The sequence below is a fragment of the Babylonia areolata genome, chromosome 11, assembly GCF_041734735.1.
Source record: "Babylonia areolata isolate BAREFJ2019XMU chromosome 11, ASM4173473v1, whole genome shotgun sequence".
Classification (NCBI taxonomy): Eukaryota; Metazoa; Mollusca; class Gastropoda; order Neogastropoda; family Buccinidae; genus Babylonia; species Babylonia areolata.
The window spans coordinates 18,848,352-18,869,130 of NC_134886.1; the positions used below are offsets into that span (position 1 = coordinate 18,848,352).

At 43.1% G+C, this 20,779-nt stretch overlaps 1 protein-coding gene across 1 annotated transcript in view; it reads left to right on the plus strand.

The window, feature by feature from the left end:
* The window catches only part of LOC143287591 (coatomer subunit beta'-like), a 39,761-nt gene extending 23,329 nt beyond the window's left edge, over positions 1 to 16,432 (plus strand). The window contains 5 exon segments of the mRNA XM_076595700.1: positions 1,563 to 1,743; positions 2,722 to 2,859; positions 4,435 to 4,665; positions 6,730 to 6,753; positions 15,933 to 16,432. Coding sequence (XP_076451815.1) covers positions 1,563 to 1,743; positions 2,722 to 2,859; positions 4,435 to 4,665; positions 6,730 to 6,753; positions 15,933 to 15,968 — 610 coding nt within the window. The 3' untranslated portion in view covers positions 15,969 to 16,432.
* Positions 16,433 to 20,779: the final 4,347 nt, after the last annotated feature.

A 20,779-nucleotide genomic window follows, 5' to 3' on the forward strand; every position in this document is an offset into this window, starting at 1 on the left:
CCTACTTCCGGGAGGTTATCGGCCGTAGTTGCTTTTGTTTTCTCCACATAGGCGGATAGTAGTTTGCACAGGACAGGAATGTCAGACCCCTGCCGGAGTCTGCACTAGTTGGGTCACGGTAAGTATGTTATTTAAACGTAATTTTAGATAGAAAATTTCCTTTTCATGCTACACATGCATCTACCTATCTTCCTGCCAACCAGCCCTCCTGTTCATCTATCTAATGATCTGTATATCTAGCTGTCTGACCTTCACCATTAACTCCCTTCCCTTTGACTCTCCTCTCACCCCAGCTGCCCTTCCCCACAACTTTTCTCTAACTCCCTCCCTTTCCCTGTATGTAACCATTGCTGACCAGTGACTGCCCCCCCCCCCTCCCCCCCCCCCCCCCCCCCCCCCCCACACACACACACACACAGCTCGGAACTCGGATCCACTGTATGTAACACTGAATGACGGGTGACACACAGGGTGGTTTGAGATCCACTGTATGTAACACTGTTGAATGATGATGACACACAGGGTGGTGTGAGATCCACTGTATGTAACACTGTTGAATGATGATGACACACAGGGTGGTGTGAGATCCACTGTATGTAACACTGTTGAATGATGATGACTCACAGGGTGGTGTGAGATCCACTGTATGTAACACTGTTGAATGATGATGACACACAGGGTGGTGTGAGATCCACTGTATGTAACACTGTTGAATGATGATGACACACAGGGTGGTGTGAGATCCACTGTATGTAACACTGTTGAATGATGATGACACGCTGGGTGGTGTGAGATCCACTGTATGTAACACTGTTGAATGATGATGACACGCAGGGTGGTGTGAGATTCACTGTATGTAACACTGTTGAATGATGATGACACGCTGGGTGGTGTGAGATCCACTGTATGTAACACTGTTGAATGATGATGACACGCAGGGTGGTGTGAGATCCACTGAATGTAACACTGTTGAATGATGATGACACACAGGGTGGTGTGAGATCCACTGTATGTAACACTGTTGAATGATGATGACACGCAGGGTGGTGTGAGATTCACTGTATGTAACACTGTTGAATGATGATGACACGCAGGGTGGTGTGAGATCCACTGTATGTAACACTGTTGAATGATAATGACTCACAGGGTGGTGTGAGATCCACTGTATGTAACACTGTTGAATGATGATGACTCACAGGGTGGTGTGAGATCCACTGTATGTAACACTGTTGAATGATGATGACACGCAGGGTGGTGTGAGATCCACTGTATGTAACACTGTTGAATGATGATGACACACAGGGTGGTGTGAGATCCACTGTATGTAACACTGTTGAATGATGATGATACACAGGGTGGTGTGAGGTCCACTGTATGTAACACTGTTGACTTATGATGACTCACAGGGTGGTGTGAGATCCACTGTATGTAACACTGTTGAATGATGATGATACACAGGGTGGTGTGAGGTCCACTGTATGTAACACTGTTGAATGATGATGATACACAGGGTGGTGTGAGATCCACTGTATGTAACACTGTTGAATGATGATGACACGCAGGGTGGTGTCGCTGTGGAAGCAGAGTCTGGCCACAGTCAACAAGAAGGCAGCCGACTCGCTGGCCGACCCCACGGAGTACGAGAACCTGTTCCCCGGCCTGAGGGACACCTTCAAGGCCGAGCAGTTCGCTGCCAGCAAGCGCACGGGGCCCCTCCCTGCCTCCGCCTTCCCTTCCGTTCCTGTGAGTTCTGTGTGCTTGTTGTGCCTTGTTACTCCTTGTGACAACAGGTTAATTTGGGCTGCTCTCCAGCAGGGAGATCCCATTGCTATAGAGAAGAAGTGGTACCCTTTTGGCGGGTTGGGTGGGGGGGGTGTTGTTCGTTTGTTGTTGTTGTTTTTTTGTGTGTGTGTGTTTTTTGTGTTTTTTTTTGTTGTTGTTTTTTTGTTTTTTTGCCTTTTACCAAAGTGGATTTTTGCTCAGGACTTTGCCAGGGAGAACCCTTTCGTTGCTGTGGTTTCTTTTAGGCGCTCTAAGTGCACACCATGCAAAGGACATTGGTTCATCGTCTGATCCGAATTATGAATGGTGTCCAGACCACCACTGTAGGTGTAGTGGATGGGGTGAAAGTAATGGGGGATTCGCTCATATAGACGTGCAGTATAGATGAGTGTGGCCATATTTTATGTGCATTTGTGTCAGAATATGTTAGTGTTTTTGATATATTGTTTCTACAGGGTTGTTTTTTTTTATTGTTGTGGTTTGATTGCAGAATGTTGAATAAAAGAGTATGGAAAAATAGTGACAAGGAAATTCTTCTTCTGCGTTCACTCGTATGCACACGAGTGGGCTTTTACATGTATGACTGTTCTTTACCCCACCATGTAGGCAACCATACTCCGTTTTCGGGGATGTGCATGCTGGGTATGTTCTTGTTTCCATAACCCACCGAACGCTGACATGGATTACAGGATCTTTAACGTGCGTATTTGTGGAGTTCAGGCACTAGCAGGTCTGCACATATGTTGACCTGGGAGATCGTAAAAATCTCCACCTTTTACCCACCAGGCGCCGCCACCGTGATTCGAACCCGGGACCCTCAGATTGACAGTCCAACGCTTTAACCACTCGGCTATTGCGCCCGTCGTGACAAGGAAATAAAGAATAAAAGATTTTTTTTTTTTTTTTAACATTCACTGACTCACTGGCTGTCTCTTTCAGCCCAACTGGGAGCGTAACCTGGTGGAAGAGATGCAGCAGGCGGAGGAACTGGGCGACTTCATTTACGTCCCTCCCTCAGAGGACGGAGGAGAGGAGGAGGAGGCCGACGACTTCACCGATGCGTCAGCAGGGGCAGAGGTGGGTGGTGGTGGTTCCCAGAGGACCTTGTGTTGCCCAATAGGGGCTGCTGTGCTGACACCCTGAATCTTAGAGACCCAGTGACGACTGTCCTAAAGCTCTCCTGGCCAAAAGTGGGGTTGTCACTTGGGCAGAATACACACACACACACACACACACACAGCCACCACCACCACCACCCCAAAAAAAAACCACACACACACAAAAAAGAAAGAAAAAGAAAATCAAATTTTAGCCCAGATACCCAGAACCATTAGTTGCTGTCTGATGGTCATAGGCAGACACAACCATTTATCACACACAGGGCACTGCAAATTATGTAAACAGAAGGGAGGTGATATACCAAAGGAGGCTACTAGTTCAGCTATATTTGATTTATCCACTTGGACAGAGTAGTAGTTTTGCACAGGACAGAGCAATCAGACCTCTTTCTGCACTGGTGGGTCACAGTATGTTAGATTCAACATGGTTATAGGAGAAAAGTATTCTTCTTTCTAGTCATGCTTAACCACACTGTTAATTAGTCTCTGGCAATGGATTACCATGACTCAAATTTAGGGAGAAAAAAAGTTCAGTGTTGCGTTGATTCAGGTAAGTACTCACAAAAAGTTTTCTTGGCACATATGTATCTCACATACATATGTTTTGAGCATTGTGTCTTTAGACTCACGAGGGTTGATTTTGATGCAGATCATTCAGTGCTAAAGATATTCTACTTTGGTTAGTCTTAGAAGAATGAGAGAACCATTTTCAGGGTTGAAAAACATGTTTGCCCTTCAGTCTGGAAAAGTCTTGGAATTTTGATAAAACCCATGACCAGTACCATGCGACAAAGAGTTTAATGCATTGAAAAAAATAATAATAAAGCACACACACACACATACACAGATATCCCCAGACCTCTGCTATCAGCGATTTAGCAGACAACCTTTTGATCCATGTTCGTATGGACATTTTCAGTCTGGTCAGGAAAAGGTCTGGAGAAAAGCATGGAATTTTATTTGGTGGGAACCATCTGTGAGAACCACATAACAGTGTCTAGGTAATGTTATGTATGTCCAGTTGTTGAAATTCACTTCGGATCAGTTTCAAAACTTCTGGCCCTGAAGACACTGGTGGCATATTTTCTTGTTGTCTTGTTTGTCAAAAACTGTGGTGTAACATGTCGGGCTCCAGATAAAACACTGTTTAATCCGTGTGTGTGTCCAGCCCTTTTGTCAAAAACAGTGGTGTGATGTGACATGCTCCAAATAAAACACTGTTTAATCCGTGTGTGTGTCCAGCCCTTTCGTCAAAAACAGTGGTGTGATGTGACATGCTCCAAATAAAACACTGTTTAAACCATGTGTGTGTCCAGCCCTTTTGTTAAAAACAGTGGTGTGATGTGACATGCTCCAAATAAAACACTGTTTAAACCATGTGTGTCCAGCCCTTTTGTCAAAAACAGTGATGTGATGTGACATGCTCCAGATAAAACACTGTTTAAACCATGTGTGTCCAGCCCTTTTGTCAAAAACAGTGATGTGATGTGACATGCTCCAGATAAAACACTGTTTAAACCATGTGTGTGTCCAGCCCTCTCCTGTGAAGCCTTCCTCCACCCCGGCCCCGGCCCCGGCCCCAGCACCCTCTGCCCCAGCCGCCCCCGCACAGCCAGCAGCCAAGCCAGAGACCCCGCTCGCAGCGCCAAAGGAGCCGACCGCTGCTGCTGCCGCTGCCTCCCAGATCCAGTCTGTCATGGACGACATCGAGAAGGAGCTGGAGCTAGATCTGGAGAACGTCAAGATTGATGATATTGACACATCGGTGAGTTTGATTTTGGCTTCCCACGCTTCCCTGCCCTTCCCACCTCCCCGCCACACCCCCCTCCCATCCATCCTCCCCCTCCCCAACCTCACCTCTTCATCTTTCATGGAATGTTAAATGATATGTATGTGGGGGTTTTTGTGGGTGGGAGGTTAGGGTGGGGGGTGGGGGTGTTGGTTTGTTTCAGTTTTTGTTTTGTCATATGCTTTATCATTATAATGTTTGATTTTTTTGTTTTTTTTTGGGGGGGGGGGGGGTTGTTTTTGTTGTTGTTTTGTGTATGTGTTTTCCATTTCGATTTTTATATTATTTGTGTGTTTGCATGCATTGAGGGAATCTACATAAGATTGGTTGTGCCTTAAAGCCTTACAAGAGAGGTAGAAAGTATCACCATAAGAATTAAAGAATTTGTTTTGGTTAAAATGAAAAGTATGTATTTTTGTGACTTACCAATGCTGTGATAGACATGGGTAGACTCTTCTGTCATTGAGTCAGAGTAAGTATGATGGATAGACTATGATTTTAAGAGGGAAAATTCCTTTAACTCTCTCCGGACGAGGGAATGCATGAGCATTCCTAAATAAAATATATTCGGATTCGGACGATGAAATGGAATAGCATCCATCACGTGCTGTACACATGATTTTGTGATTAGTTAAGCAGAGTGCGCTATTCTGGGTCACTCCACAACCGAATGGTATGATTGGCCAGCCTGTAATGTGTGGCCTGTCTCGCACACACACTGACAAAGTCACTGACCGGTTGCCTGCTCGCGTGCCAGCCTGTTAGCGAAGTGGCATCTGAAAAATGTTGTGGAGCGAACAAGGCAGCAACGGCAATGTTTTAGTGTTGCTGAAGTACTTGAAATGCTACAATCTGAAGGGTCGGACATCGAAGAAATGGCAAAACTGTAAAAATAAGATGAGAAGTTCATTTTTTTTTTTTTTTATGTAATAGATTAACACATAATAAACCAGTTCTGAAAATTTCATTTTCTTACTCTGTATTTTGTATTCTTTTGTAATTTTTTTCCAAACCCTTACAAATGGGCCATCTGCGGGGAAAAGCAAGGGAAAAAAACTTGCCATCCCGAGCGAGTTAAAACATTACAAACATTTGCAAAGATGTGGTCTGTTATCACTGTGGACAAAAGAAAATTACTCGAGTAGGGCGTCATTCACAGTGACAACATTGTTTATTGGTTAAAAGTATTGGAGAAAAAAAAATATATATATATTATATGTTAACAGGAATGTCATTGGTTCATTTGACAACAGAATTAAAATTCAGGACATTTACAGCAGTGAAGGGATATTTATTTGCAGCACTTGTTCACATTCAAAACTTACAATTGGGGAGAAAGAAATTATTTGTCACAGAATTGTCTGACTCTTTTTGTTGAGAAAACTTACATCTTGCTCTTCAGTGACATTGAGCTTTGATATTTGAGGAATTGAATTTGATTTTAAAGAAGTAATAAAAGGCTTTTGGTGTACACTTCATTTTAAGAGTAACTAGGAAAGACAGGATTTAAACGCATTGAATGGGGCAGTAAAGATAATCATACAGCTATGTTGTTTCATCGTTAAAACAGTAAATGATATCAATGGGAAAAGGTGTGTGTTTGTTTGCATGGTTTTATGTCATCTTCTTCATTTCCTCCTGAGTTGCAGGCAGACAGTTAAAAAAAACATAGTGAGGGAGCTGATTTCAGTGAGTGTGTGATGTGTGTGTGTGTGTGTGTACATGTAGTGATGTACTTTGCATGCATTTGTAAATATGTGTGTGTGTGTTTTTATTTGTGTATGTCATGTGTGTTCTGTGCATGCATTTGAAAATGTGTGGTGTTGTTTTTTACCTGTGTATGTGTCACGCCTGTGTGTGTTTTGTTGTTGTTGTTTGTGTGCATCATTATCATCATTCTCTTCCTATCCTTTTATGTCAGTTTTGATCAGGTGGGTTTTTTGGGGGGGGGTTTGTGTGTGTGTGTGTGTGTGTGTACTTTTTTGGTGGCGGTGGTTGTGAAATGTTGACGATAGAGTGACGCTAGTGTTGATGTTGTAGGGAGTGGAGGATGATGCTGCAGAGGTGAGCCTTTGTGGGTTTTTTTATCCTAAGCATGTCATAGTGTCTTGTAGTCATATCTAACTGTGGCGCATGCCGGTCATTAGATTTTTTTTTTTTTTTAACAATATTTTCAACATTAACAAAAACCCAAAGTCTTCTCAGTATCTGCTCACAGTTCTTCTTTTACTACACACTTAACAAAAAAGCTAAGGACCACTTCATAAAAGCATGTATCTTTTCATAAGTTGTTAAAAAAGAAAAAAAAAAAGGGAAGTGATTATTCATGCTTCCAAGAAAAAAAATTGTGGAAGTTCCCAAGTGGTCCTTAACTTTTTGTGAACATTGTACACGTAGTTAGGAAATCATTGTGCCCCCCCCCCCCCCCCACCCCCTCACCTCTCCCTTCTCCCTCTTTCTCCTTTTTTTCACCAGCATCCCCCCCTCCCCCTGCCCCCCTCCCAAAAAAAAAAAAAAAAAAAAAAAAAATCTAATGAACTGGTATGCAATGCATTGCTTGTTAGAATTGCGGGTGGTTTTACACTTTGTGGTAATGTATGGTCACTCTGTGTGGTATGTTAGTGTGTTTCTTCCTTGATCTCTAAAATAAATCACATCTCTGTTTTTTTCTTTCATTTTTTTTTTTATTAAATGCATTTTTTTTATTTTTTTTTTTTTATGTGGCATGATTCAGGTGGCTGGCTTTCAGAATTGTTGATAGTTTTAGTCTGACTCCACTCCCCACCCCCACCCCCACCCCACCCCCCACCCCTTCTTCCTGAACACATATGGTTCTTTCTTCTTTTTTTGTCTTCATGTGATATAGATATAACTGTTGTATTCCTTTCAAAAGGTATAATCAGGTAAGCAGTCGCATTCACTTACCTGACTTGGAGGGGGTGGGGGGGGTTAAGACTGTACATATATGACAAAGATATCCATATATATAAAGGAAAAACAAATGTGGAAAATTCTTAATTTTTTATGTAATTTGATCCGAAGATGTTTCTTTTCTTTATACTGCCCATTCCCGCCCCCCCCCCCACCCCCACCCACCCCACCCTCCCACCCCTTTGCAAGGCAGTCACTACTTTTTGTGCTCTTGTCAGTGGTGTCAATGATTTTGCGGAACAGGTAGTAAGGCAATCCCAAGAGGAAGAAGTTTAGATAGTGACTGATGACTGACGTCCCAAGCTGTACACTTCTGTCTTTATTTCTTTAGATAGTGACTGATTACCCAGGCTGTACACTTCTGTCTTTGTTTCTTTAGATAGTGACTGATGACTGACGTCCCAGGCTGTACACTTGGCTGTATTTCTTTAGATAGTGACTGATGACTGACGTCCCAGGCTGTACACTTCTGTCTTTATTTCTTTAGATAGTGAGTGATGACTGACGTCCCAGGCTGTACACTTCTGCCTGTATTTCTTTAGATAGTGACTGATGACTGACGTCCCAGGCTGTACACTTCTGTCTGTATTTCTTTAGATAGTGACTGATGACTGACGTCACAGGCTGTACACTTCTGTCTGTATTTCTTTAGATAGTGACTGATGACTGACGTCACAGGCTGTACACTTCTGTCTGTATTTCTTTAGACGTCCCAGGCTGTACACTTCTGTCTGTATTTCTTTAGATAGTGACTGATGACTGATGTCACAGGCTGTACACTTCTGTCTGTATTTCTTTAGACGTCCCAGGCTGTGTACACTTCTGTCTGTATTTCTTTAGATAGTGACTGATGACTGACGTCCCAGGCTGTACACTTCTGTCTGTATTTCTTTAGACGTCCCAGGCTGTACACTTCTGTCTGTATTTCTTTAGATAGTGACTGATGACTGACGTCACAGGCTGTACACTTCTGTCTGTATTTCTTTAGATAGTGACTGATGACTGACGTCACAGGCTGTACACTTCTGTCTGTATTTCTTTAGATAGTGACTGATGACTGATGTCCCAGGCTGTACACTTCTGTCTGTATTTCTTTAGACGTCCCAGGCTGTACACTTCTGTCTGTATTTCTTTAGACGTCCCAGGCTGTACACTTCTGTCTGTATTTCTTTAGATAGTGACTGATGACTGACGTCCCAGGCTGTACACTTCTGTCTGTATTTCTTTAGACGTCCCAGGCTGTGTACACTTCTGTCTGTATTTCTTTAGATAGTGACTGATGACTGATGTCCCAGGCTGTACGCTTCTGTCTAAAGGGATAGCTGAATGCACCAAACTGTACAAGGCTTTTTTTTTTTTTTTTTTTTTAAATTATTATTATTATTGGTTTTGGTTTTCTAAGGGGAAGGGTAGGGAGGGGGTGGGTTGAACAATTTTCTGTGGTTTTGTCATTTGTCCTTTCCTCAGACTGGCTTGGTGTGTGTTTGTTGTATCTGATTATGTCATGTCTGTCGTTTTATTGGCAGCACTGACCTGAGGTCTTTGTATTGTGCTTATTTATGACAGGGATTTGTTTGTTTTGGTGTTGCTGTTGTTCTTTGGATATTCGTCTCTGATGGTTCTGAACAGTTGTGGTCGCGACTCATCCATGGTCTTGCTTTGTTAATTTGTTGCGTGGGTGTTCTCTTGTTTTTTTTCTTGTTATAGTGTTGTCCAACAGACATCTTTGCTTGCTATGAATGAATGTCATTTATCACCTCACTTTGGTTTTTTCCACAGCACTGGGAAATAGATGTGTATTTTAACAACTGTATCAGTTACTTCTTACCTAACCAGGTACCCCTGTAACTTGCGTCACATTAAGTCTACATTTTAGTCATCTCATTTGAGTGTAGGGTTTATTCTGTGTGTGTGTGTGTGTGTGTGTGTGTGTGTGTGTGAAACAAACATAAGGGAATGAACCAGTTTTTGTGTTGATACCCTTCAAATAGTAAGATTCGTCTCCCTTGCTTCAGTTGGCCGATTTCTTCCTCACCACTTGTTCGCAATCATTCACATAGTGTTTGTGGCAACTGAGAGGAAAAGTTACCATAATGTGTGTGCGTGTGTGTGTGTGTGTGTGAGAGAGAGAGAGATACATGTACTGCATTTGTGTTTGAGTTACTGTGTTTGTGTGTGTGTGTATGTGATAGATACTGTGTGTATGGGTGTGTGTGTGTTTGTGAGTTACTCTGTGTGTGTGAGTTACTGTGTTTGTGTGTGTATATGTGTGAATGAGATTCAAACATTAACACATTGTGGTTTCTTAGATAATGCCTAACGAATTGTTAACAATAAAATGAAAAATGTTGGGGGTTTTTGATAGCGCACAGTAGTATGTACTCAGTTATGTAATCTAACCATCTAGAAGCATTGCTGTTTTGCTTGCTGTTAAGTCTGTGTTTGGTACCATTTAGTTTATGTAAGTACACATGTGCCAGAATTGCTTTCATGAACATGCTTGTGTGTGTGTGTGTGTGTGACTGAGAGTATATATGAATGTGTGTTTGCATGTGTGCACTTATCTTCCTTTGTGCACATAATTCATTGACTTTTGGTGAAAAGGCCATGGCCTGTTAGAACAGCTTACTCTTGTACATTCATTGCACATACGCATCCATATGTTCACATGTACACACCCACACATATATATATACTCTCTCTCTCTCTCTCTCTCTCTCTCTCTCTCTCTCTCCTTTTCTCACTCCCTTTTTTCCTCTTTGAGCCATTCCCTCTGTGTCTGTCTGTCTGACTCTCTCTCTCTCTCTCTGTATGTGTGTATGTATCCCTCTTCCCTTCCCTCCCTCTCACTTCCTACTCCCCCTCTCTCTCTCTCTCTTGCCCTCCCTCCCACCTCTCTCTCTCTCTCCGTACCACACCCTCTCCCCGTGACCAGTTTGTTTCGGTCTTTCGTGGGTTTTTCCCCGAATCGGGGCAGGATAAAGCATGAATGAATGGTTGTCAACTCCTGTCCTTATTGTCTCTGGCATCTTCTGGGCTTTTCCCCAACAACACACATTGCCAAGAAGTGATGAATGGAGTTCACTGCCCCTCACCTACATTATTATAGTGTGATGGACCAGACAGCAACAGCCTCCCGTACAAAAAACTGAAAAAGGCTGGAGGCCGAAGGGCAAGAGGTGTGTGTGCTGCTGGGTTAACCCTTTAGGAAACAATGGTGTTCAGTTGTCAGTCTGTGGACCAGGCCAGATGTGTATTTCTGTTTCCTGTATATGTAGGTGGAAACCCATTTTTATGTGTAGCAGTTTGGAAACACACACACACACACACACACCACACACACACACACAGTCTCTCTCTCTCTCTCTCTCTCTCTCTCTCTCTCTCTCTCTCTCTCTCTCTCTCTCCCTGGCTGTTTCGTTCACTCACTCACTCACTCTTTCTAGACTTGAAGTGGTCAACAGGATCTCTTGCGCTGTGTTTATTTGTATTTTAAAGAGTGTGTGAAAGGGAAGATTTGGGGGGGAGGTAAGCATGTAAGTGAATGAATGTGTGTTGACATCAGTCCAGAAGTTGTGATCAGTCTGTACTGGTATGAAAATAATGGTTTTAAAACGCATTACTGACCAAAGACAAACAAAAGGTCAGAAAGTGAGAAACCAGTTAAGATAGATCTGTTCCAAATCAGTACCCCTGTGTAATGTTTGCCATGTTGAGGTCCCAACTGGCAGCTGTGGTGATTGTGGTGGGTCAGTGGTTCCGTGCTGTCAATATGGCCTTGGGTGATGATCGTTCGGTGATCAGGGATTTTGGAGTTGATGGTGGTGCGTAGGGGGAGGGTTCGTCCACCTTGCATTGGTTCTGAATGTTGCATTTGTTTCCATGCTTTTGGAACTTCGGGACTGTGGTGGTAATGAAGAGGTTGGAGAGGATGAGGGGGGCGGGGCGGGGTGGGGTGGGGTGGGGAGGGTAGGGGAGCCTGAGAAAGATCAGGTCCTGTGGTGCCTGGGGCAGAGAGGGCTGGGGGGGTTAGACAGCTGATGCAGCAACAATGCCACTGTGATGGGTTGACTGGTATTTCCCCACTGCCCTTTTTGTGACATTTGTCTGTCTGTCTGTCTGTGTTGCAAGCTGCATTCCACTTTCTAACCTTCCATCCCTCTCTGTTTGCCTGTCTGACCCTCTGTACAGGGGGAAATGAAAGTGCTCTATAAATGTACTGTTTTTATTATTATTATCATCATTCCTCTTCCTTTATTTTTATTATTATTATTTGAAAAAAAAAGCAAAAATAATTGCTCAGGGAAGACAAGGCTGCCTTTGGAATGTCCATCAGTGTATGTTAGTCTGCTTTCATCTGACTGCAAGCAAAAAAAAAAAAAAAAAGAAAGCATTCATACTGGCAGGCCACAAGATCTTGTCTGTGTCAGGATCTTAACCAACTCTTACACAGTGTGTACTATTTTGCCATTGATTATTGCAAGTTAGCAGTTGAACTTCACTGTCTGATTATTACAGAACCTCCCCTCCCTCTGCCCAGTCGATAGTTTCTCCCCCTTTCTCCTGACAGCTGAATTATAAGTGTTGTTTGTTTGTTTTTTCATCCCTCAGAGCAGCGCTGTGCATTGCATGTGGATGACTGGTGGTGTGTTAATGCTTTGGTTTGTCTCTGCGCACAAGATTCAGTACCATTCTAATACTGTATTATTATGATTATTATCATCATCAGTAGTAGTAGTAGTAGTAGTAGTAGTAGTGTATTACTTTATAAATACCGCATTAATAATGATAATAATTATTATTGTTAGGACGGCAGTAGTGTGTACAAAAGCAGGAGGCTGATTGATGGAAAGAGAGAGAGAGGCAGACTGTAGCAGCATGGCTTGATGGTTTCAGTTGATGATTGCATTGCTGACTGACGGGCTGTTGTGACTTTGCCATCATCATCCATCCTGCTATTGTGTGTGTGTGTGTGTGTGTGTGTGACTGGGAATTAGTGCACTGGGGCAGGAAGGAGAGGGAGGGGCGAGGTGGACAATTGGGGCTGGGGGAAGGAGGGGGGTGGGGGAGGAAGAAGTGGGATAATTCAAGGTCAGGTCCCATCCTTTTGTCTCCCACCCCCTCCATCCTCAAGCCCCCCCTCCCCCTCCCCCCTCTCACCCCTTACTGGCATTGTCCACACTGAACCCCCAACCTGCAGGAGTGTTGTCATGCATTAGTAACAGAGATTAAGTGTGAATCTGTGGATTTTTTTTTTGATTTTTTTTTTTTTAACATAACCCTTGCTGTTTTCTTTCAAGGATTAGGCAGAGGATTTTTTCCCCCCCTAATACCCAGTCGCATAATATGCTGGTGTCAGTAGACATAAAGTATTGAATTTCACGTATAAGTGTTATCATTTTAAAAAAGAATAATAATAAATTAAAAGGTTGGAGAGGAAGGAGGTGGGGGTTTGTGAGTTATGGGAGTCTGGACAGATGGATTGTGGAATCAGATGGTGAGGGTTTATGAGTTAGGGGAATCAGGACAGATGGATTGTGGAATAACAGATGATGAGGGTTTGTGAGTTAGGGGAATCAGGACAGATGGATTGTGGAATCAGATGATGAGGATTTGTGAGTTAGGGGAATCAGGACAGATGGATTGTGGAATCAGATGATGAGGATTTGTGAGTTAGGGGAATCAGGACAGATGGATTGTGGAATAACAGATGGTGAGGGTTTGTGAGTTAGGGGAGTCAGGACAGATGGAGGGTGGAATAACAGATGATGAGGGTTTGTGAGTTAGGGGAATCCGGACAGATGGATTGTGGAATAACAGATGATGAGGGTTTGTGAGTTAGGGGAATCAGGACAGATGGATTGTGGAATCAGATGGTGAGGATTTGTGAGTTAGGGGAGTCAGGACAGATGGAGGGTGGAATAACAGATGAGGTTTTGTGAGTTAGGGGAATAAGGACAGATGGATTGTGGAATAACAGATGGTGAGGGTTTATGAGTTAGGGGAGTCAGGACAGATGGATTGTGGAATAACAGATGATGAGGGTTTGTGAGTTATGGGAGTCAGGACAGATGGATTGTGGAATAACAGATGATGAGGGTTTATGAGTTATGGGAGTCAGGACAGATGGATTGTGGAATAACAGATGGTGAGGGTTTATGAGTTAGGGGAGTCAGGACAGATGGATTGTGGAATAACAGATGGTGAGGGTTTGTGAGTTAGGGGAATAAGGACAGATGGATTGTGGAATAACAGATGGTGAGGGTTTGTGAGTTAGGCGAATCAGGACAGATGGATTGTGGAATAACAGATGGTGAGGGTTTGTGAGTTAGGGGAGTCAGGACAGATGGAGTGTGGAATAACAGATGATGAGGGTTTGTGAGTTAGGGGAATCAGGACAGATGGATTGTGGAATAACAGATGGTGGGGGTTTGTGAGTTAGGGGAGTCAGGACAGATGGAGTGTGGAATAACAGATGGTGAGGGTTTGTGAGTTAGGGGAATCAGGACAGATGGATTGTGGAATAACAGATGGTGAGGGTTTGTGGGTTAGGGGAATCAGGACAGATGGATTGTGGAATCAGATGATGAGGGTTTGTGAGTTAGGGGAGTCAGGACAGATGGAGGGTGGAATAACAGATGATGAGGTTTTGTGAGTTAGGGGAATCAGGACAGATGGATTGTGGAATAACAGATGGTGAGGGTTTATAACAGATGATGAGGGTTTGTGAGTTAGGGGAATCAGGACAGATGGATTGTGGAATCAGATGGTGAGGATTTGTGAGTTAGGGGAGTCAGGACAGATGGAGGGTGGAATAACAGATGATGAGGTTTTGTGAGTTAGGGGAATAAGGACAGATGGATTGTGGAATAACAGATGGTGAGGGTTTATGAGTTAGGGGAGTCAGGACAGATGGATTGTGGAATAACAGATGATGAGGGTTTGTGAGTTATGGGAGTCAGGACAGATGGATTGTGGAATAACAGATGGTGAGGGTTTGTGAGTTATGGGAGTCAGGACAGATGGATTGTGGTATAACAGATGGTGAGGGTTTATGAGTTAGGGGAGTCAGGACAGATGGATTGTGGAATAACAGATGATGAGGGTTTGTGAGTTAGGGGAATAAGGACAGATGGATTGTGGAATAACAGATGGTGAGGGTTTGTGAGTTAGGCGAATCAGGACAGATGGATTGTGGAATAACAGATGGTGAGGGTTTGTGAGTTAGGGGAGTCAGGACAGATGGAGTGTGGAATAACAGATGATGAGGGTTTATGAGTTAGGGGAATCAGGACAGATGGATTGTGGAATAACAGATGGTGAGGGTTTGTTAGGGGAATCAGGACAGATGGATTGTGGAATAATAGATGATGAGGGTTTGTTAGTGAGGGTAATCAGGACAGATGGAGGGTGGAGTAACAGATGATTGATTGAAATACATTATGGACTAAATAATTGCCCAGTGAGGCAATATATGTCAAGTTCTTTTGTTTTAGTGACGGTGTCACAGTTTAGAATAATTATCAATTTGTGACAGTGAGTTGATGAAAGCACGCTTTTATTTTGAAACAGCTCTGTGTGTGTGTGTGTGTGTGTGTGTGTGTGTGTGTGTGTGTGTGTGTGTGTGTGCAGTAGTTCCATCTTCACATTTATCAAACTTTGTTTCCAGACCAGTTTCAGGTATATTGTGCTCTGAAAAGTGTGTGTGCTTCATGAAATGCAGGGGTTTGTGTCAGTCTGTCTGTGATCATCTCAGGCCAAAAAAGAACCAAAAAATCTCCAGCTTTCATGTGCATTCAGACCAAATGTCTCTCACCCACATGCTTGCCACCCTATTTATTTTATTTATTTATTTATTTATTTATTTATTGATTTATTTTATTTTCATTATTATTATTATTATTCATTTATTTATTTATTTATATATTTATATATTTTTTTATTATATTATTATTCGTTAGGTTTTTTTTGGGGGGGGGTCTGTTTATTTGTTTTGTTTTTGTTTTTGTTTTTTTCTCAAGGCCTGACAAAGCGCGTTGGGTTACGCTGCTGGTCAGGCATCTGCTTGGCAGATGTGGTGTAGCGTATATGGATTTGTCCAAATGCAGTGACGCCTTCTTGAGCTACTGAAACTGAAACTGAAACTTGCCACCCCCATTCTGCCTCCCAAAAATGTGTTTAGACATGCCAGACACATGCACACATTCATGCACATTCAGGTTTTTTCATTGTTTTCAGCATTACATTCGAAATGTGCTGAGTATGACTTCTTCTGATAATTTTTGTCTTTTTGTTTTTTCTCTGTTTGTCAGGATGTGAATTTAGATGATGAACTGCTGGAAGACTGAACAAAATCGTCATCCTCGTCGTCGTCATCTGTCGTCATCTGTCGTCATCCTCGTTCTTCCTCCTCCTCTTCAAGATCGTCACCAGTTCAACTTTCAGGTCCTTTTTGCTGCGTCATCACGTTACAGTTTTCTTTCACTCCCCTGGGACCAGCAGTGTAGTGTTGGGAGGAGACTTGAGTGTGGAACATTGTGTGCAGCAGCGAGCAAGAGTGCATTGACTCAACAACAACACAGGAGATGTGTACGATGAACTTGAAGAAAAGCTGGTAGACTTTGTCAAGGAGGGGTGGGAGGGGAGGGGGAGAATCACTGGTATGTTTGTTGGTCATGGAAGTGTGTCAGATAATATCTCCTCTGTGTGTGTGTGTGTGTGTGTGTGTGTGTGCGTGCTTGTTTGCTTTCTTGGGCAGCGTTATGGTGTCCAGAGTTGGGGAAGAAAAATTCAGAGTATGCTGTTCGACTGTTTTTTGCTTGGTCATGATGTTTATTGTAGGTACTGCTATTTACTCTAGTTGTTATGTGGTGTAGCATATATGGACCAGTCTGCACACTGAAAACACTTCTTGAAAAAGAAACAGAACTATGATGACAGTAAATGTTGTGTATACGAGTCCACAGATTTGAGTTTAGGATCTCTGTGCATACGATATGTATCTATCTACAGTCTCAGTCTGTTTGATTACTGGTGACCAACATCCCTGTGTGAATCATCTCTGTTCCAGTTGTTGGTATGAGATAATGAATTATTTATGTGTGAAAAGTCGTGTGGACAAAGTCTAGTGGAAAGAATAAAGATTAGAACTTTTCATGGCAGTCTCTCATTGTTTCTGCCTCTGTTATTCTCTCTCTCTCTCTCTGTCTCGCTCTCTCTCTCTCTCTCTCTCTCTCTCTCTCACGCTGTCTTATTCACGGTCTCGCTGTACACTCGTTTGAATGAAGATAGTGTGGGTGGGTGTTCTTACTCCTTTGCTTAGAAATGACTGTGAGACCGAGCATGGGAAACTGCCACAAGACCTGATCAGTAATGCTCCCACGCTCATTTGTAGCAAGGGGTGTGGGGGGGGGAAGGGGGGGGGGGGAGGGGAGGAAGAGTGGGGATGGGGGGGGGGGGGTCAGCACGGGACAAACATGTGAGAAAAGCTGGTGTTGTCCCCCTTGTATGTTCAGTTTTGGGGAAGATGTGTTTTGAAAACCGTTGTCAGTTTTTGAATGACAGTCAGGGCTAACACCATCACCTTTTTTTGTTGTTGTTTTAAATGAGTGTTACAGAAAAAAAAAACTAGTTTTATTTCTGGTGTCAGATTGTTTAAAAGTTTTAAATTCTTTATTTCTGCAACACAGTAGAAAAACTTGAGTCTGAAAAACATGTTGCTTTTTTTTTTGTTGTTGTTGTTTGTTTTGGGGGGGTTTTGGGGGTTGTTTTTTTTAAGAGACGTTAAAAATGTTTGTTTATTTTACTATAACATTGTAGGTTGGTACCTCATCTCCTTTATTTAATTACTGCCTTGTTTATTATTATTTACATTACATGCTTTATTTTATGTGTTAAGTAATGAATGTTTGAATTATGAATGTATCGTTTACTGAGTCTTTTTAAACTCGTTGAATTATGTTGTATGCAATTGACAGAAACATATTTTGTGGTTAGCCATTGGTTGGTAGGGGTGGGTCTGTGATGGAAAGATGGATAATGTGATTTCTTTATGAAGAGAAATAAATAAAAAGTGGTCCATGGTCTTAACTTACATGGCTGTTTAGTTTCTAGTGGAAGTGTGTGTGTGTTTGGTCCGATTGGCACTGGGAACAGAAAACTTTGTCAGGGCAAGCTCACAGTAGGAGGGCAGAATAAACGCTACAAAGACTACCTCAAAGCATCCTTCAAGGACCTGGGCATCGACATCAACATGTTGGAGACGCTTGATCTTGACAGTCCAGCCTGGCGCAAGAAGATAACCACAGGAGGCCGTGCAGCTGAAGCCATGCGCATCACCGAGGCGCAACGAAAGTGTGGGCAAGGCCCGAGCAACATCCACTGCCACGACAACACCCACTCACTGGTGTCCCACATGTGGGCGAGCCTTCAGGGCCCAGATTGGCCTCATCAGTCACCTTCGGACACACAGCCACTGAGCTTCCATCTGATGTTTGAAGCCATGGTCATCTTCGTATCCGAAGGACGAACATATTATTTGGTTTCTGTTGCTCTGTCATCTGTCTCTTTCAACCTCTCTCTCTGTCTCTCCTCATTCTCTGTGATGCTCATTAAACAATAGTCATCATACAAAAATTGACATTTTCTATTTTTGACCTGTGTGTCATAACAACAAAGTGAGTTGTATCACAATGACTCTTCCTCTTTTGTACGTCTGTCTGTATAATTATGTGTCTGTGGTAAACTTGAATGCCGCCATTATCTCCGCAGCAACCACAGGTGGGGAAGAAAGTGAACCCAGTAAAATGGCAATGAGTAATGTGTGGACCCTGCCTGTCAGCTGCCGTATGATGTATGTGGTAAGTTTCAGTTTCAGTAGCTCAAGGAGGCGTCACTGCGTTCGGACAAATCCACATACGCTACACCACATCTGCCATGCGGATGCCTGACCAGCAGCGTAACCTAACGCGCTTAGTCAGGCCTTGAGAAAAAAAAATGTAAGTAAATAATAGATAAATACATTTAAAAAAATAATAATAATAATATGTATAAAGCGCAAAAACTTGATGAAGTCAACTATAAGCGTACAAAAAAAAAGTAATAATAATAATAAGCAAGGTATCCGGTCAAACATTGTTCATAAAGGTTTGTTTTGGGGGTGGTTTTTTTGTTTGTTTTTTTTTACATATAGTTTACAGGTCTCAAAAAAAATAATAAAATAAAATAAAAAATAAGGCCCACGTTTGTAAAGGTTTTGATTCAGTCTTTCTTGAAAAGGAAAAGAAAATAATTCGTTTGCCCAATGTTTAAGAAAATCAGCAGCCAAATGTTCTACCTGATTTTTTTTTTATGGGAAAATTATTATTTTAAACGAAAAAAAAAGAGGAGGGGGGGGGGGGAGGCGGTATTCTCAAAGGATCTTTCTGGCTGAAATTACAGGTTATTCATGTGGCAGACGATTCATTCAAGGGGAACGCGAAATTACTTGTATCTGGATTCTCACATAAAAACTTTTTTAAGTGTGAAAAAAATTGGCTTCTGTCTGTCGATGTGTGTACGTGTGTGAGTGTTTTTAAACTATACAAACAAACAAAAAAAAGGGTATAAAAAGACTCACAAGTGATAAGTGTATATTTCACTGTTAGTATACATCCACATGCTTAATTTCTCAAGTTATTGAGGGAAACGATATATATATATATATATGTATAAAAAAAAAAGAAGAAGATAAATATTCTTTTTATGATAGAAAGAGGCTGAAAGAAAAAAAAAGGTGGATATTGAAAACAGTAAAGGGCAGGGGGTTGGGGGGGGGATTAAAACAAAAATCTATAAAGTAAGACGATGGGGGAGAATTACCGTAAAAAAATGTGTTCTGTAGTAAATATGATCCTGAAAGCGCGCGCACACACACACACACACACACACACAAGACGCATCCGTCAACTCTCATCGAAATTAATATTTGAGCTTGTGTCTCTAGAGCAATAAACTGATTAGTAATCAAAGTGATATAACACCATTTAAATTATGTAATTTTATATCTATCCAAAATTATTAAGTCATTTTTTTAAAGCTCGCGGTAAAGAAAAAAAGCACGTTGCCATCGCCTCAGACTCACTGTCTCTCTGTCTCTACTCTCTCTGTCTGTCTGTCTCTATGTCTGTCTCTCTCTCTCTCTCTCTCTCTCTCTCTCTCTCTCTCTCTCTCTCTCTCTGTTATTCGTACCTTTCTCACATGAACTGTTGTGTGTCTAATTCTTTGCAGCTGAAGCAATGACCTGGAGGGGGGGAAAAAACGTTTTTGCTTCTTCTTTGATACAGTTCGTTGAAAAAGACCTGTACACCATCAACTCCGCTCATTCCCCCGCCCCCCCTCCCCCTTCACCCCGCCCCCCATCCCCCCCCACACATCCAATGCAGACCCCCCCCCCCACACACACACACACCTCCTCCCCATCACCTTGCCCCACCTCCAACACCCCTCCCCCCAACCCCCCACACACACACCCTTCTCCACCCCCTCATCAACCCCACCCCCACCACCGTCAACCCCCCCCCCCACCCCTTAATCCCTGACCCGTCCCCTCTGTCCTTTAACTCCACCCCCACCCCCTTCCCTTCTCTCACTCACCCCCACCCCCCACCCCCTAACCCCCTCCGACTCTTCACTCTAACACTTACCCCCCCCCCCTCACCACCACCACCCTACATTTACACCTTACTTCCTCCCCCCCTCCCCCCCCCCCCCCCCCCCGGTTCCTCACTCCATCCCTATAACACACCACACTACACTCTACCCTACCCCCAAAAAAAACCACACCCACCCAACCTACCAAAGCTTCCCCCACTCACTCCCCCAGCACCCTCGCCCCCCCCACCCTCCCACCCCCCACCCACACACACACACACACACACCCTACTTCCCAGCCCCCTCCACCCCACCCCACCCCCCCACACCCAGCACACCTCTTTCTCCAATCTTCTCAGCCCAAACTTCTGCCATGACCAGCACGGCAGCAGTCGTTTTCTCGCCAGACCGTGAATGTTTCTAGCGCCAAAAGGGTGTTGACGAGGTGTTTGAGAAAACAGGAACACGAGTTTCCGATAAAACAGATGGCAGTCTTAACCCTGTAAAACGCGGAGTAGAGAGAACGAGT